Source organism: Scomber japonicus, chromosome 10, assembly GCF_027409825.1.
Source record: "Scomber japonicus isolate fScoJap1 chromosome 10, fScoJap1.pri, whole genome shotgun sequence".
Lineage (NCBI taxonomy): Eukaryota > Metazoa > Chordata > Actinopteri > Scombriformes > Scombridae > Scomber > Scomber japonicus.
Genome location: NC_070587.1, coordinates 12,982,204 through 13,001,802, shown reverse-complemented (window position 1 = coordinate 13,001,802; position 19,599 = coordinate 12,982,204). Strand labels below are relative to the sequence as shown.

The following is a 19,599-nucleotide window of genomic DNA, read 5'->3' as shown; positions in this document are numbered from 1 at the left end:
TTGGCAGTGTGCTGTATCAGCAGTTTGAAACAGCAGCACAATTGAATGGCTTTGCAAGGACTCAGTCAAGCATCACACTGCTGACAGAGAGAAAAAAGATATAACGATAATAGATAAAGTGTTCATATGGAGAATTAATGTCCTTGCTTTTCCCTGGTCAATACAGGTAAGATCACACTGGTCAATCTGTTACTACTCTAAGCTTACTGACAAGTTTAATTTAATTAGCAAATGTCTGACAATTCATTGATCTTAAATAGAAACGTTCGCTTTGTGCTTAGAACACAAGATATGAGAACCAGTTTACCAAAACACTGCTATACATCACCTCTAGCTGGTATTAGGGCTACAACAAGGATTATTTTCATTATTTATTATTCGATCAAATGAATTTACAATTAATCAGTAAAGAGCTACAATGCAATAAATCAATTAGCGGATCAACCAAAAATAATTGGAAACTATTTTGATAATCAATACATTTTCATTTTTAGACAAACATATTCTTTGGTTCCAGCTTCTCTAATGTGAAGATTTGATTCTTTTCTTTGTGCAATGAAATCTTTGGGTTTTGATGCAAATTGATATCATCACCTTGAGTATGGGAAACTGTGATGGACATTGTCACTATTTTCTGACATTTTACACACTGAATCAAGAAAATGAAGAGAAGAAATGATTAATGGTAAATGTAGATAATACTTAATTGCAGAAATCACCAAATATGAAATATACTAATGGACATCTGTTACAGTTTCCTAGAGTGCAATATGTTGTTTTCTTGTATTTGAGAAGCTGGAAACAGTTAATGTTTGGGGGGTTTTCACACTGTTAACATAATTGTTTCAGCAGTTATCAAAGACTCTTGACAGTTATTATCATTCTGCTCTTTAAACAATTGACACAAAGTGGAGACATACTATTCTTTTTCACAAAATGCTCCACATAACACATTCAAATATGTGTCTGCATAAATTGTTTCCTCTTTCTCTCTCCACCTCTTTCCTTTGTTGTGTGATGAATATCTGGACAGTTTACTCATAATAAGTCTGTGAAGTGTATACTTTTTATGCTAGAGTCTGCTTACAGGTGACATTCAGTTTCTATATTACTGATATAACAGAACATTTTGTATCACCTTTGTGCTTGTGCCCAAATGACCTTAAACCTAGACACACACACTAAACACATGTCACGCCCAACAAGTGTTTGACCTTCCAATGCAATGTACCCTGCTTTCTCCTGCTTTCGTGAGATTTTGAAACTTCCTTTTTGGGGCAGTCCAGCTTGCCAGATGTTTCCTGAGCCCACTGTGTTCCTAACTCACTCCCCTCCCCAGTGGTGAAAGGCAGGGGGAGGACGGAGAGAGGGAGTCTATCATTCACTCCCTATAAAGCCAAACACACAGACACCTGGAGTCTAAACGATGACATTTTTCCTGCATGTCTTTCTCTCTCTGCTACAAACCTACAGAGCTGATCAAGGCACACATCGTCTAGATTTTACTTTGACTGCAGTGACAGAGGAATATGTAACTTACCTGGACAGCACACAGAGAAACACACAGGAATTTTGAGCTGCCCACCTCCTCATTTCTAAGAGTAGTGTGACAGACAGGAGCTCTGCTGTTTTGTCAGTAGACAGCCAGAGGTTTGTAAGGCAGCGATGTCGTGGGACTGTGGCCTGAGGTACATGTTCTCTGTGCCCCCTGTGCTACAGCCGGGGAATATGTGCATCTTGCATGACAAGGAGGACCTGTCCAGACTGGAGATGGTCCAGAGACTGGCCAAGGATGGCTGCCGCTTCTTGCAGAGTCACAGCAAGGGCCCAGAGAGGACAAGTGAGGTGAGTTACATAACACTGTGGCAGTCAGAACATTCTGTTGTTTTTACAAGTTAAACATGTATATGGACTAATATGGAAACAGTGGCTCAGCATGAAATTCTGCACTACATTCCACTGAACAGCTATCTTTGGTCCAGCCACAGTGAAATCATCAGTGAAGTTGCTTACAAGACCTCTTTATTTCATTATTAATGCCACTCAGTAACTTACTTCCTTATATACAGGCAGAGCACATACAATAGTTCATTTTACTCTGGACCATAATGTAATGTTTTATTCTGCTGTTGTGTGAGCATTGTGTCTAAGCATCATTTATTGCACTCCTTGTAATGTCCAATTCATTAAACTGATGATAATTTGCTGTTTGTGTTTATAGGGCTCTATATGTTCTATAATGCCACTGCTTTCTCTGGAGATGATGTTGTTGTTTAGATTCCCTCCAGAATAGGAAAAGCTGCCTTCAATTGAATATACCAATACTAATCTTTAGACCACCGCAAACAAGATGTAAAACTTGGAAGATATCTCAACAGTATTCTGTAAAGTGCATTGCATTCATATGCATAACATTTTCCATTATAAATGTACTGTATCTATTGAAATTATTATCTATTTGCATTTTGCCGCCAATAACTTTTTTCTCAATGTCATCAGCATAACGTAAATGTACAAACTTGTACATACTATAAGAATGCAATCAAGCTCTTTGAGTTCATCAGCATTTTCATGTTTCAGGAGGGTTTCATTTCAGAGTCGTACTACTGTAGCCTGTCATTTTTGAAAAGGTAACTGTATGTCACGTATGGTCAGTACAACCTGCACTCTTCTTTTGAAACATTACATCATCTGGCAGTTAACTGACATCTGATTGGCTGACCTTATGGTGGGCTCAACTTCTCCCTTCCTGCCAGCTGTGTGCTAAACTGTACAACAATGGCAGGAAGAGTCAACCCAAGTGGGCCAGGCCTGACTGCCATGCCAAGACATTGTGTGGTTTCAGGGTGGATTCCAGTTCATCAGGTCTCTGACCTTTTTTCCAAGCACTTTGCTAGATGTCCTGATGTATTGTTATTCAATATAGTGACGTTTTGTCTGCACTATACCACTACCAACCTGCATATGATTATATTAGTGCTGCATAATACAATAAGCTGTTGTACCTTTGTTTTGTTTTTGTAACAAATGTGCCAAGTTTCTTATATTGTGAATTCAAAGACTGGAAAATGAAGTGTACCAATGGCACGTGTGTGTTTGTCATTTGTGTAATCCTAACAGCCAGATATACTGACCTTGTACTTAATACTTCACATTATCTGGAAATATTAAGAATATGTGAGATTATCTAGCAGTTTGTCTAGATTATGAAATGGGTTACAGTAATCCAATGATGCTACAATGCACATATTACATGTGACTCGTATAAATATCTAAGCCCAGACATCAAAGAGCTCAGAAATAAGTGAAATCCCAGCTGGTGGAAACAGGGATGCTTAACATGCAGTCGGCTGTACTCCCTGTGTGATGTGTGAGAGATTCTGGTGCAGGGAGAGTGAGTGAGTGTGAGTGAGTGTTATGCAATCTCCTTTAATCAAACAAGTCTTTTCCTGTGATAGTTCAGAGGTCACCTGGTTTAAATTAAATAGTTTACTGAGAGTTTCTAGTTACTTGTAATTTGAGGTTACTTTGTGTTGCTTCCCACAACTGATTAGAACATAGAACTGTTTATGTGCAAATATTTTACAAAATAGCACATATTCTTGATTGCAGTGTGTTATCAGAGCTTAACTGCATGAAAAGAGAAATTTCAGCAGCTTACATTTAGAGATGATAAAGTACATCAGCATCAAAGGCTTTTTTGAAAACATTGATGTACGAATGCTTGGTCATGTTATTTTTTTTCTTCCCATGTCATATGATCCACTCTATTCCTTGAGAGTAATTTAAACCAAATCTCCACCCTGTCAGGACACAGTGACACCTTCCAGGTCCCTTTAAGTGTTCCATACCATTCATGCCTGACCTGCTGCTGCAGCGCAGAGACATGCAGACATAAAGTGTTCATCCAGCCAGTGGAATGCATCTGGAACCCTGAAAGACACAGTAAACAACTGAGGGGACATAACTTTGTGCAGAGGCCTGATAAGTAGTGTTTACTCTTCTGCTGATGATGTCAATTGTTGGGAGGACCTCAGGGGTAACTGTGAGTCGAGGTCACCTCCAGGCTGGGGTTGGGTCTGTGTGGCCGAGGCACTCTGTCACATTTCAAGCATTCACTCTGGAGGCCTAACTGTTTTTTTTATTTTTTTGTATTGGGACACTGGTAACCACAATGCCCAGTGCACACTGAGCAATGGCCTGCAGCAGCAGAGGCTAGATCAATAATTCATTGTGAGGAAAGGTTTGTTTGCAGTCTGACCCGTTAGCAGTACTGTACACTGAGACACTGTTAATTGCTCTGGTGTCATGCTTAGTAGGACAAAAACTACGTATTTTGATGTTTTTCATGAGCACACAGTGTACGTCATTTCTCGATAAAGATAGAAACACCAGTGTCTTTTTCCCAAGAAGCAGGAAGCTAATCTGTGCAGCCTTTCCTTTCTGGGAATTTTCTTGTTGCTTTTCGTCACGCCCCTAACATTACATCATTAGGTCCTGTGACAGGATAATTTGGTCTTTTCTTACGCTTAAGTCCATGACAGCAATTCTTTACATCTCTATGTGTGTGTATGTGTGTATATTGAGATAAAGAAGGAATAAATTAATAAGTTGTCACTATGACAGACATGTAAATTCATTATCACAACACTGAAGGACCACTGTGCAGTGGTGACCTAAATGTTATAGAAGCAAGCTTGTGAACGGGGGGTCACTGGTTTGATTCCCCAGACCACCAGAATAAATCTGGGTGGAGAAAATGCCCCTCCCTCATTACCAGTGAGGTGCCCTTGAGCAAGGCTCTTAACGCCAAATCAGTTCAACTCAGCTCATTGGCCAGCGGATCGGACTGTAGTTGTACTGGGCAGCTTCCAGGTATGAATCTGTAACTGTGTGAATGTGATCAGGGCATTACTGAAAAAGAGAGCATGGCTCTCAATGTAAAAAGAAAAAAAGGAACTGACAGCACACATTGCCATTAATGGTTCTTTCTCTTGGTTTGAAAATATTTGCTGTTTATAGACGTCACTGCTCGACTGCGCAATGCTAATGCTGAAATCTTGGCCCACCACGATGCAGTTATGTGTTTCTCTTGTGTATAATGTGTGTGTGTGTGTGTGTGTGTTTGTGTGTTTTGTTGCTTATGTCCGTTTGTGTGTGCAGTATATGTACACACTATTAAGTGTTAATGTGTCAGGAAGTCATGCTTAACTGAAGGGACCTGGATGCTTCTGTGTAAAAAGCAATTAAGGCAGAAAACTGCAACCACTTCCAGCCTGTCTGCCTGGCTAATTGCATGCACAGAGGCTTGTATTGCATTGACTGATGGCTGAGGAGATGGGGGCAGAGGTGGGGAGCTGATGCGTGATGCGTGTGCGTGCACCATACAGTGAACTCCTCATTAAGACCAATATCTCTGATCCAGACCCTCCATTGTCAAGCAGCCACCACAATATTTCTGCTTCAGAGAGACTGTAACAAAGCATTGTGTTAAAAAGATAGGGCTAAAAAAGTTCAGTTCAGGGATTTTTCTATTAAATATATCCTAACAATTGATTAAACAATTGGTCAATTGATGCAAAAATTAATCATCAACAATTTGGATCGTCAGTTCATCTTTTAAGGCATTTTCTCGGTTTTTAAAATGTGAGGAGTTACTGCTTCTCGGCATTTTATATCATTGTAAATTGAATATTTGTGTGTTTTGGACTATTAGTTAGACAAACAAGTAGTATGAGGATGTCACCTTTGGCTTTGGGAAATTGTCACAGTGGGCATGTTTCACTATTTTGGATACAAAAAAATTGATCAGAAAGAACTAATGGAAGTTGATTTTTTTCTGTTCGTTTTTTTATATTCATTTCAGCCCATAACATTTTAAACTGACATGGTATTGATGAGCGGTAGATATGTTACATTAAAGTGAAGCCTGGCCTACTAACCTGGTAATTTAAAGAGTGGGATAGAGCTGACAAATTGAAGGACTTTTACTGTCAATGTGACATTGTGTGACCGCATGACTAAGAGAGGAAGACAGACAAAGAGACAGGCAGACTGAGACAGAGAAAGTAAGTGGGAGACAGCTCAGGCATGAAGCGAAATTTATCATTCATACTACCCCAAAAGATGAGGACTTAGCATGTGAGTTACACTCTAAACTAAAGTCTAAACCACTAAACCATTCTTCAGTTTAACCATGTGATGGCTGGAAAATAGATTGTCTCAAGACACCACCCATAATTTAATAGGCTCAACATAGGAATCAGTAATTAAAATATGTATGAGTCTTTTATGTTAATCCCTGAATGGGCTCCACTGATAAGGACTGAATAATGATATATGGAAATTCTCTTTCATTTATAGCACTGGCTCTGACAGAGTATTATGATGGAAATCAGTGGTGATTGGTGTGAGTGGGAGAAAATACAGGGGAATCTCCTTGGTGATAACACAGTCCCTCCTTCCCTCCTCCTCTCTCCCTCCACAGAGTGACGAGGGAGTCCACGTGTGTCTGAAGGAGAGGGGCCATGATGCGCTCGTTCTCCAGAGAATGTCGTCAGAGCAGCCAGCCCTTTCTGCATCAGCGAGGGGAGGAGGGAGAGAGGAGGCGAGGAACAGGAGGTAAGCCTCTCCACTCCCCTTCTCTCTGGATTCCCTCCCTCTCTCACTATCTATTTCTCTCTACAGCACTCTCCCTCTCATCATTTTCCTTCTCTGTCTCTCCGGATCACACACTCACTCAGGCATGCTTACATCACAACTCCCTACACATAAACAACTACATTAAACACATATATGTGACCAGCATGAGACTGTGAGGCAGAGCTCAGCTGGCTGCCTTCCCATTCAAGTCACACAGAAGCTTTTTTAGTCGTGAATATACCGGGATACCTCAGTGAGGGATAGACAGCAGTGGACTCCAGGCTGTAGCAGCTGCAGGTGGATGGATGGATGGATGGGTAAAGGAGGCATGCAGCAGTAACCACGGCAACGTTGCCGGTGTGAGGGCACAGGAACTCTGTAAGGATGGGCTCTCGACAGCAGCCCCAGAACCTGAGACAGGAGGAGAGCAGGCTGCTGCATGCTGCCCTGGTGGAGCAGGAGGAGGACGAGGATGATGAGGAGGGCTCCGAGGAGAGCAGCAGTGACAGCACCAGCCGGGCAGAGCCACTGACTATGCCCACATTTGACGTCCCCTATTTTCGCTACATAGACGATGAGGGGACAGAGGGAGAGGAGGAATGGAGCAGCAGTCGCTCACTGTCCTCTATCGAGGAGGACTCGTCCACTGACTCTGTTGTGTCTGACAGGTACATGGTAGTGTCAGGGACCCCTGAGAAGATCCTGGAGCACTTGCTGAATGACCTGACGCTGGACGATGACCAGGGGACAACACAGGGAAAAGAGTCAGGTCAGCATTCAGACTTTTCACCCCCTTTGTCATTACTGTGTTTTGTTAGGGTAAATAATTAATTATTGTATATGAGAGAGCAAATATAATAAATTAAGTATAAAAATATTCAGTTAGTAGACTTTATGAGAAGCATTTTTAAGGTGGTCTGCTTATGCAGGTCCTTTGATGTTTTTGTTGGTGATGTTGGAATATATATTTTTTCTTAGATAGATAGAAAGAGAAAGATAGCTCCCTTTACTTTACTTTTACTTTCTCCTCTCCCCGCCTCTCTCCCAGCAGTCCCACACCCACTCCCCCATCCCTCCTCCCGAGCAATATTACTGGGCTAATCATGTGATATCATTCCCAGACTGCCACTAAGTTGGAGCCTGTTCATTTAAAAGCGAGATAAGAGATAGAGGTTACTCATATCTTTTGAGTGAGAGTGTAATAGACACACAGTCCTGCTTCACAGCGACAACAAATCAACACATTTCCTCTCTTCGCAGCAGGTACATAATGTGACACTGTTGCCAAGGCAGAGGAGACTCTGTTGCTGAAGCTGGGAGGATAGCTTGGTGAGAAATGATGATTGCAGGCAGAAGCATACACAAGGAGAGAAAGGATGAGCAGTGTAAACGAGAGGCAAGAGAAGAAGAGGAATGCATGTTTTTCTTGGGAGATGGAAATGGTCACAGATGATCTCTCACTGGAGGCAGGCTAACCTCATACTAGAGATAATGACTCATTGTGATGAGGAAGTGAGTGAAATTGATCTAAATGTCCTCTAAGGAGATGTGACTACAGTTGCAATATGGTGCATTTTGCATTTTATGGTAAATCTTATTGCTATAATTGAGTATCTAATATGAATGTCAAGTTTAACGTAGAGCTAAATAATTTGGCAAATGGGTAAAGACATCCCTCTAATTTTCAGTTTATGTATTCACAACAAACCCATCAGTACCTTTTAACTTGCTATATGGTCAGTCAGCAGTAGTTTGTTGATGAATCACTCACCATTAGCTCACCTTGCAGTGAATGTATTGAAGGTAAGATGCTGAGCGATGTTCCAGGGTCAAAGAGCCTGAGACCTGAGGAGGAGAATAAATGAGCTGAGTCCTAAAAAGCAATTGATCTGCACTCAGTATGTTTAATAGTATGACTCCTGTTGGCCTTGGTTCTCTCTGTGCGAATACTGAAACTCACTATGCTCTAGTGCTACTACTTAGTGTGCCCTTGGAAATGGAGCTCACTAGAAATATGATGGCATGAGATCCTTGATTTCATCAAAAATAGATTTATCTAAGCATCTACCAAGCTGCCATGTTTAGTCTGTCTCTCAAGGATGGCTCAGACAGATCGTGCAGCTACATGACTGATGATTGCAGCAGAATATTGATGTTGTGTTTATGACTTACATGCAGTGCAGCACATTAGAAAGACAATTTCATCTCCTCATGGTGGCTCTCGCTTGCATATATACTCAGTACACAACATTAAGAATGCAGAGGAGCTTTACGTCTTTCTGCAAGAGATGGCACTTTTCTAAAAAGCACCACAGGCATGTTTGAGAAAAAAGCAAACGGTAACCTGTGCAGATCTCTGATATGCTGGGGTGTCTTTCTGTGGGAAAGCATTCACAGTTGTTCAGCATTACCGTCCTTCCTGTGCCCAACATGAGTGCAGCTATTGATTGCTGCTCTGCACAGATTCACACTGTACACTGCCAGCTATGGAAAACATGTAATGGAACATTTGTGTTCGTAATGAGAGGATGTTCCAGCTTTCAGTCATGCACCATGTGGAGAGATATTGATGGTTATCTATAGTTTAAAAGAAACCATGTCTGTAAGTGTGCAGAAATCTAATTTTAAATAATTTTCTTATCATAAGGCTTTTATATCCAGAGGATGGCATCTAATAACTGCTGTAGCCAATAAGTGACACATTAACATGCTTTTTTTTTCAAGGCTGCTTCAATCAATTTCATGAATGCTTATTGGCATGCAAAAAGGATTGGCAATTTGATTGACAGCTTGATTGATTTCACCACAGATTGATGAGCTAGATCAGTTAATCCATTCTGAATTTTCTCTGAAAAAGAAAGTAAATTTGTTTTGGCTAGTGTGGCAGAGTCCAGACTCTGTCAGACAGAGTCAACACAGAACAGTCCAATACAGCTCTAGCAGATTAACACTTGAGATATGCCGGCTGCATGCTACATTCACATCTCTGATCCGGGCCAATTGCTAATGATAAACATTTTCGCTTGTGTGATGTTTAAGAGTAACACACACGAAAAAACATCTGGATAGACTATTAGACGAGATTTATACAGCACAATTCATGCATCAAGACTTTTTGGTCTTCTGTGAAATTGTTTAGATTCAATTTTTACCCCACAGTACAGTGTCTTGAGACTAGTTGAGAATGTGATTTTAGGTTGTAAAATTAAATATTTATTGAGTTTTTCTAACTTCAAAAAACGTGCAGAGTGTACAGCCTGCGGTGTAGAATGCAAGCTGTTACTCATGAGAAAGTATTTCAGTTAAGATAGCTTGGAGAAAATACACAAGTATACAGCAGCGTGTGTGAGTGGCTCTGGGTGTCTGTGTGTGTGTGTGTGTGCATGTACGTGTGTTTGTGTGTGTGTTTGTGTGTGTGTGTGTGTGTGTGTGTGTGTGGGGGGGGGGGGGGGGGGGGGGGTTCTGGCTTTGTGTAAAGGTGTGTTAGTGTATTCTTTATGGAGGCTACATTTGTAACCTCTCATAAGCAGTGAGTGATGCATCCACAGCTGCTCTATACGGATTAACATAATGATGTCAGGGAGTCCTGTGGACCAGAACGCACACAAAGGCCCTGGGAAGCCAGTGTGAAATTTACAATTCTGGGTGTGGGGCACACTTACAGAGGGGTTGAGAGGAGGTTTGCCCTAATAGGATTTGTAAAGCTTTTCGTTTGTGGTGGGGCATCATGTCTGGGAGTTGCTGTCTTTCTCCTTATGCCTTAGAAATGTATTTCAGGGATTTTCATCTCAATTTGTGTTGAACAAACAGTACAATTGTTATATAGATTATTTATTTCATTTTAATTACAGATTCTGAGAGAGCATTGTATGAGATTTTACAAGTGCTGCGTTATTAAAAGTAGTCAGGCTTAGTCTTTTTTTAATCATTGTAAGAATGATAAAAGGTGGTCTGACTGCATTTCAAGTAATGGGAACTTGACAAATTAGCTTCAGGTTAATTAATCTGATCTATTTCAACCGTTTTGATTTAATCAGTTTACAGAAACACCTATGTGTAACCTTGGGGGGAAAAAATCATACAAGCTTACAGTGGCAGAAAATTCTGCCTGTGAACACATGATGATGATTGCTAAACAATATCAGATTGCTTCTGTGTGAGCGAGATAATAACAATGAAAACACAGACTTCATCAGAGGTCAGAGAGAGTCAACTTCATTAACATTATTGGCTTATCGTCACTGATACAGCCCGCGATGGCGAATGTGCGAGATTAAAGATAAAGCAGGTAACAGCTTGTTTGAACTTGTTTGAGCAAAATGGTGTGGAAGAATCCTCACTGGTTTCAGCACAAGTCATTATAGTCTGACCACTAAGAATTATGTGTCATTGAAAGGTCTTGCACATTATGCTCGCTTCCTGAAATGTCTCTGCTTAGAGCTTGTTAACTGATATGTATTATTAACATGGAATAGGAAATGTTGAAGCCAAGTCTGTGAGCTGCCATCTCCATTTGCAGCACAGTCAACATTAATCATACAGTTGTCAAGGTCACTGGTATACCTGCCCCAAGCGTTCTGTAATGTAGTGTTTACCTAATGAGGCTATAAATGTAGGATTCATATGATCAGCTGCACAGAATTTAAATTTAAGTCTCTATCTTTCCTGAGATACAGTATATTTTATATAGTATTAAATCCATGGAAGTAGTAGCTGTGAAACTTTATATAAAGTTTTTATAAAGTTACTTTAAAATTAACCTTACTGTATTTGTGTGTGCATGTCTCGTTACAGATACACTTCTGGATGACTTTCTGCTAACATACCCAGTGTTCATGTCAACCAGTGATTTATGTCAAGCACTGTTGGGACAATATCCTTCAAGTTTTTACAGGCACATTATAACAAAACATCATACTTAATTAACTTCTTTTGTGGATGCTGCAGAGAGAAAAGAGATGAACATAAACACATGACTGAATTATTGAATCAAAGCTGCCCCATTTCACTCAACTGTGTTCATCCAACAGAATCTCTTGCCACTTATCCTTAAATAAACATCACACACATTGGCTCCCTTCCTCTGCATGATATTGTGTACTGCATTTGATCACTCCATCTGTGCTGAAGCCTTAACCCAATCCCACCTATTGCACAAAGCGACACACAGGGAAAGAGGACAGGAAGGAGGCTCTGGAGAGGAAACGAAAAGTTCTGCACATGGTATCACAGTGGGTGGCTCTCTGCAAAGACTTCCTGAGAGAAGACGAACATGTCAAACTGTTCATGAAGGTAGGAAACACGCAAGGGAAAAAGGGTGGAAGCTGGGTGTGATGGGAACTTAAAGTGGGTGTGACAGGGACAAAATGAAAAATGGACATTTCCTTCCAGACTTTGTGCCGTTACGTGTTGGATGATCTTTATGAGCATCCAGCCCTGGAGAAGGATGTGAGGGAACTGCAGAGACTCTACCAGCTGCACCGCAGACAGTGAGTGACCAAACAATGACTTACTTTGCTTGTCCATTAGAAGAAATTAGAGAGAGCATAATTCAATACATACATACATAAATATCCTATAACATGTAAGAAAATGAAAGCATTTATTGATATCAGTCTGGGTGCATACAACACTAAGTACCAACTATGACTGTTGGAGATCTGAAAAGAAACAGAGGGACTGGCCGGTCTCGCTCTACAAAGAAAGAGCCTCTTCTCTGCTCATAGCCTTTATTTAGCTTCTCATCAATGACTCCTTTCAGAGATTGAAGAGAAAATGCAGTGTTCTGGGGTATTATGTAAGGAAATATAAAGGTCATGGAGCTTTTTTGTCAAGAATCCCCAAAATTGAGGAAATACAGACTTTTTGAGAATTAATGACAAGCTGTCAGAAGTGTGACATTAATTTTTACCAAGAGAAAAAGGAATAAACATCAAAAACCTTTCTGCTCCTCCACTTGTTTACTGTTGCTGGTTCTTCATGGTGTCAAACATCCATGTATCTAATCACAGTGATACACATCATTTGGCAATTATGACTTCAGACTTGTTAAGTAATACTGCACTTATATAATTTAATCCATAGCCTTAATGGAAAATACATGCTGTTAATTCAATACAAAATATTGCATACATAAAGTAATACTGACAACTAGCATCATTTTGTGCCAAGTTTCTAAATTCAGTAAGACTTTTTTGGAGAAAAATCCTATTGATTTTGCCAAATTAGATGCTATTGTACATGTATTGAATCATGAAGGTGTGCCACACCTTGTTGTCACAAATGTTGTCCTTGCAAGATATTGAGGTAGATGATCATTTCGACTTGATATCAGTATTTTAAATAAAGCTGAAATAAGTTATAATACAAGCTGAAAACAAAAGTATACCCAAGACACAAAACAATGAATCTCTGTCAGAAAGAAATAATAGTAATTTATGAAAAGGTGTTTGAATAAACTGCACACGCCAGACAGTGAGTAAATGCTATACAGACATACTGCATATGGAATATCTATGCACATGTATCCACGCACATACACAGGTTTACATACTCACATGCATATATACAATACAATAGAATAACTATCTAAAGCTCATCAGTGACTCAGCTAAAATCAGATTAGGATTTATTGCTTAATGCAGTAAAAGTAATCTTTGTAATACATGTCTCCTATTTTAAGTATTAAACAAACTTATCAAATTTAGTTCTGTCTGCCCCTAAACTGTCACTAAGTCCTTAATTGAGCACTGTTCCATTCCTATATTTCATTTTGTGAGCCCTTTAAGTGAAAGCAATGCTTTTCAAGTTATGGTTTGACCTTAACATCGGATGATATTTTATATCAGACAGTCTCGGCTCAGCTTTTAAAGTTTTGTATGTGTAGACTAGTGATTCACATAGATCAAGTGTTGTGTATGTATAAGTGGTGTACATTAAAACACTCCATAAAACAGAATCTTAACTCACATCTCACTGAATCATAATATTAGTCTGATTTGTTGCTTGACTTTCTTGGATTAATAAAAAATTGCATCAAATGGCTTGTTTGTGTTACAGTGTAAAAAACCCAGAGTCACCAGACATACTGCCACACCCATGTCCCCCCTTCTTCTCCCTCGCCTACAGTCTCCAATCAGATCTTCTCCCTGGGGATGCTCCAACCTGCCGCCCATTAGAAACCAGTGCAGATAATTCAGTCTGATACTCTGCTGCCAGTATCTGGCACTGTCTTATTCATGTTTATATCCAGGGAGGGAGATCCACAACACCCACTCATTTAAAGCAGTGGACTTTGTGTAGGTGTGACTAACTGACATTCTCCACTATTTATGAGTTTTTCACAATCAGGCACTCCCTGGGGGAGGACAAGATTGACTGCTTTGTGGCAATCTGCTGCTCAGTGAAAAGCTAAGAGGTGTCATTTTTTATAGAAAGAAGACTCTTAAATCCTTTGGTCCCATTAATTTCCATCTGGCCTTTGCACAAAAGAAAGTCATATGTTTCTGAAAGGTTAGGAAGCAAGCACCACTCGTTCTGTTGCACTCTTTCATCATGTGGCATCATTATAATTCACAACACTAAGCTCATTGATGTCCGCAGTGACTCTGTGTTTTTCGTGCAGTAAGGGATCACAAGCTCTGTTTTGAGATGACAGTGGGAATCAGGTTTTTCATTAGCGCAGGACTGCTGCTGGCCAGCGAGAGGGGATCCCTTAGGGCAGGCTTTGTGCCAACATGCCTATTGTGAGGCAGAGCCCAGTAAAAGCTGAGGGATGATAATGGACAACGAGCTATCCATCATGCTAGCCAGGCCTAACTGATGAGAATAGGGTGATTAAATGAAGGGATCAGGTTGGAAGGTCTAAAATCTCCTAACCACTTTAATCTTGTCCTGACACTGAGCTTAAATAATGGACTGGAGTATATATGTACATCCACTTTACCTTGATTATAGACTGTGTGGATGGTGAAGTTGTTTTTGTACTAAACATAGCTGCAGCCTGAGGAAAATCACCAGATCTGCTTTTTAGGACAAACTAACAAAATGTTTTTGTGCCTGTGTGGGCACATGATGGTGAGCTTCACTGATTTATTCCTCCTTTTTTCCAGTGTGGTGGATGAATATTCCCCTCAAAGAAAGGTAATTAAAAAGATCTTGCACTAAAACAGAAAGATTGTTTTTAATAAACTGTGACATGTTGAGCTTATTGTCCTCACATTTCCTGCTAAAAACATTGTTCTATCGCTGAACCGAAAGCGCTCGGTGTTCTCAGACAATATGAATGTGTGTCAAAATCCACGCATTTCCCCTCTTTTAGAGCAAAGCACTTTTCCACCAATTGAGCCTGAGGGAGAACGGGCTTCAGTCCAGGGGCACACAGAGAGAGACCAAGGAAGGTAAGTCATAAAACATGAAAACATGGCACCCTTCACACATTCCTACCATCATACGCTGTTTCCAAAGCTGTTGAAACGAGACATTCAGTCTGAACATTATGACAATGGGAATCTTTCCAGGGAATGAATGAGGGGGTTTGGAAATGCAAATTCCTAACTGATGACTTATGAATTCCTATTGTCTTATTGATGTCTTGATGATCAGATTTTTCTTTTAAAGGTCTGTTTCACCCAAATTACAAAGCCACATTTTCTCAGTTAATATCTAATTTAATTTGAGCTGTTTTTATGGGATTACTTTCTATTTTAAGATACCAATCCTTTAACCTTCATCAGCTGATTTGGTAATTATGGTCTATCCCAACGAGAGGCTCCACTGGAGCAGTTGAGGGTCAGGTGCCTTGCTCAAGGTCCCCTTATCAATCACGGCAGCCTTGTTAAATCCTTTCCTTCCTGTGTTGTTCCTGTATTGTAAGTCCAAACTGGCTTTTCTCACCACTAAATAGGGAGTGTTCAACCACAATCAGTGACAGGAAAAGTTATTATTTTCACCCGAGACTGCAGATAATTTGTTCTTTATGGCCGAAGGTGCTCTAAACAGTAAAATAATCTGCTTTGGTCTATGTTTGAGGTTTAATCATGGGACAGTTTTTTTATTTTTAGGATTGTTCACTGGGGGCTGTTAACCATTGCAGTGGGAATGCAGGCCTATATGTTTTGTTTATTTCTTTGAATTAATTTAAGGATATGACTGAAATACCATTGCTGGAGGGCCAGATTTTGTCCACAGGTCACTATTTGCCTACCACTGCTAGAGACTATAGCCAAACCAAAATGTCTTGCACTAAATGTACTTAACATGAGTGCTATGCATTCTGTATTGTGCCATACCGAAACAATACTTTGTTCCTGTTGCAGTGTTGTGTCATGTGTACATCACCATGGACTCATACCTGGGCATGAGAGTCCATGCTGGAGTACTGGCCCTGGAGCTGCTGCAGGCAGTGGCAGAAAGGATGGATGTCCCCCAGGGGGAACTAGTGCTAGTGGCTGTCACTTATCCTGGAGGTAAATGTAATACAAACTAACTAGCTGCAGTACATACCAACCACCACCACTTCCATTAAAGTGCACCAGTATGACAACTCCTCAAAATAGTGGCAGTCTGAACAGAAAGTCAGACTCTAACTGTAGTCTACTGCACATTTCATTATGTTCAACAGTAAACAAACCAATGTTTTTTAATGCTTGTAGATCATGTGGAATGAGAAACAGAAACAATGTTGTCCTATCCTGTTGGAATAATATACAACACTAGTAAAACACTCAATTTAGTGCTTTTCTCACAATATTGCATACTTTTTTCTACTGAGTTCTATATTAAGCTCAGACATGAATGTGTGAGTTTATTATCTGATATCCCCCTAGTTACAGTTACAACAGTTAAAAAAGAGAAGCATTTAAAGTCCATTATTATAAAGTCAGTCTCTTGTTATCAGTGACTGAGGTGACTGGTTTTCTCACAGTGGAGCCTGGCACAGTCAGTCTTATCACTAACTACTGATAGCTGTTCACACACTGCCTGACAGATTTTTAATGGTGTTCTGCTGTTTGTGATATGATTTCTGTCCCGCAGGAAGGCTCCTCCTGCAGCCTCAGGACAGAGTTTTCTCCGATTCTTTGCGGCCTGTTGGGAGGCTGCACGCGTGCAGGAAGGACCTGGGTGAAGTCCTGGTAGGGATATCTTTGTAATGTGTCACCTCAACCACTATCTCCTTCTCTTGACATCTACTAACATGAAATAACTTTAGCCCAAACGTGTCTTTGAATGCTCATGTCAATCTTTGAGGTGGTATGATGTCTAAAGAAACCTGAAAAATCTTGTTTTTCTTTTTTTTTCCCTTTTCAGAACCCATTCACAGACAACTCAGAGCTACAACAGAGGACAGCTCGCATGCTCAGTTTGAACACATGGGACGTGGCTGTTGCTCTCACCAACTTTGACTGGACCATTTTTGACTCAATGCATGAGGTTTGTCCCACAACCTGCCTTTAAAAGGGGCCTTGTAGGTCTAAATAGTCTTATTAACTTTTAAAGACTAAAGACATTCTTTCAGCATCAGACACCCGACTGTACTCAACTTGTCAGAATGTGTTGTTGTTGTTTTTTACAGCAAGAGCTCATCTATTTCACCTTCAACCGCCATGCTAGCAGTAGCCATACAGTGGCATTGGAGCTGCTGCTGCAGCGTTGCAATGAAGTCCAGCTGTGGGTGATGACGGAGGTGCTGCTGTGCTCAATGCAATGCAAAAGAGTACAACTCATTAAGAAGTTCATCAAGATTGCTGCCCAGTTAGTAGCTTTACTCATGTGATTCTATAATAATTCATAATTATATACACACTGGCTTCTCTCACTTCTGACTACAACCACACCATGTCAGACCCAAATCTTTAGGGGAGATGTCAAGATATGCATGGGAGCACTGCCCCCTCCAGTGGCAAATCAATAAACTGCATCTCCTTTTACATTTTACAGCTGTAAAGCACAGAGGAACCTCCACTGTTTCTTTGCCATTATATTGGGCCTGAACACTGCAGCTGTTAGCCGCCTCAGTCAGACATGGGAGGTAAGGATCTCCCTTTTCTTGCATCATTGATTTGTGCCACATTTATGTCTGTAGTAAAAGTTTATGTTACAGCATCTGAAGAAATAAACAATTTTTGTCCCTGCAGAAAATTCCTGGAAAATTCAAAAAGCTGTTTTCAGAGCTGGAGACAATTACAGTAAGTGCAATTCCTGCTCAGTGTGTACAACACACTGCACTGTATATATCTTCATAAGACGTTAAGTGAGTTTGTTAAGTGAAACAAACAGATGTTTTTAATTTCTAAACATCAGGCAAAACATCAGGTGTTTTAGATGTTCATTGGCTTCTAATGCTGCAGCTCTTACAATGCATGCATGAACAGGCACACACATTTACCTCCAGAGGATTGCACTCATTCGATTTGAAAATGTCTTCACAGGATCCTTCGCTCAACCACAAGGCCTACAGGGACTCCTTCAAGAAGATGAAGGCGCCAAAGATCCCCTTTCTTCCTCTGCTACTGAAAGGTGCGCTCATTACTATGTCACTTCAATACCACAGAACTAGTCCAACTAAAGGAGGCGAGCGTTGTGAGATATCAAGATTTGACATACAGAAACATTTGATCTCAAATACCAACACTGTGTTTATCTCTTTTAGATATTACATTCATTCATGAAGGCAACAAGACATTTCATGACAACCTGGTCAATTTTGAAAAGCTGGTAAGTCTGTGAAGCCTTTGTAGCTTCTGCTTCTGCATGTTTCTCTGCACAAATCATGGTGCTGACTTTGAAATGTCATGCTTAATCAATGTTCATCTTGTTTCCTAGCACATGATGGCAGACACAGTCCGGCTCATCAGACAGTGTCAGAAAGATCACATGGGTCAGTATTCAGATCATGCAGTACTCATTTTATGGTGTAACATTTCTTAAACTTCTTGTCATTATAAAATTGAGGTTGACCTCCATCAGGCGATTTTAAATAACCAAACCTGTGAAGAGAATCAGTTCATTTTAATATTTTCCTTGAAATACACTGTTTCTATGTCGTGTAAATCAGGTTTATACTACTTACTATGATGTAAACAATCATTTAACTTTGTGATGAAACAATCAATTTAGCTGAATTTACTGTCCGCAACATCTTCATATGTAATAAATAAATGTCTTATTGCAAAAAATAGAAACATTGTTTGATTGAAATGATCTAAAGATGACAAAAGCTGATGTCATTCGCTTTTCTTACAGCATTGAATATATATTTTACCAGGTAATCAATAATGGATGTGAAGCTCCTTTGAAAAATGCATAGACAAGTTGTCCTGGATGCTGTTGTTTTAAGCTTGATAGTAAATATACATATATATATAAATATATGTATTCTTTTCTTTTCAGGAAATGGCATCACCCAGAAGAGCAGCTCAGAAGTGCGAGCCTACATTGATTATCTTCATATCATCGACAATCAGCAGACTCTGTTTGAACTGTCACACAGGCTGGAGCCTCGTGCTTAGAGAACAGCTCTTACTGTACTTCCCACTCTGTCGGATTGCCAAGGAACCATCTAACACTGTCCCATCTTTTTACTCAGGACTCAGTCTGCAATCAGAGGACACTGCATGATCCTGGCCAACCGCAAGTGGGAGCCAGTCAATCAGGAATAGTCAGAAAAAGACACATCTCGGGTTTCGTGCATAAATATTTGCATAGATTCACAACACTGTCATTGATCCAAAGCACCTGAAACCAAGCCCAGCCAGTATCATTTCACTGCAGTGCCAGCAGCTCCACTCCAACTTGTGCTGCCTGTTGGCAAGAAAAAGTAACACCAACAGTAAGATGTTAATCAGTATGTGTTCATTGTGCAGGTCCCAACTGCTACTGTTACTTTCATTTCCTACAGGTGGCAGAGGTTGGTATATGTAGATCTGCTCTGATAATAATCCAATGGCTCCCCTGTGT

General features: G+C 40.3%; 1 protein-coding gene across 2 annotated transcripts; it reads left to right on the top strand.

Moving 5' to 3' along the window:
• The first annotated feature begins 1,437 nt into the window (after nt 1–1,437).
• On the top strand, nt 1,438–19,289 carry LOC128365913 (rap guanine nucleotide exchange factor 5-like). 2 transcript variants are annotated; one of them, XM_053326536.1, is made up of 18 exons: nt 1,438–1,845; nt 6,488–6,607; nt 7,279–7,411; nt 11,437–11,515; nt 11,790–11,934; nt 12,034–12,131; nt 14,754–14,784; nt 14,963–15,041; nt 15,960–16,109; nt 16,678–16,775; nt 16,951–17,073; nt 17,216–17,394; nt 17,581–17,671; nt 17,778–17,828; nt 18,072–18,159; nt 18,293–18,357; nt 18,466–18,520; nt 19,033–19,289. In XM_053326536.1, exons 1-18 carry the CDS (start codon nt 1,666–1,668, stop codon nt 19,149–19,151), a joined length of 1,884 nt encoding a protein of 627 aa, XP_053182511.1. In that variant the 5' UTR covers nt 1,438–1,665; the 3' UTR covers nt 19,152–19,289. The 2 variants fall into 2 exon arrangements, with proteins under 2 accessions (XP_053182511.1, XP_053182510.1); XM_053326535.1 differs by having other exon boundaries at nt 6,488–6,621; nt 7,311–7,411.
• Nucleotides 19,290–19,599: the final 310 nt, after the last annotated feature.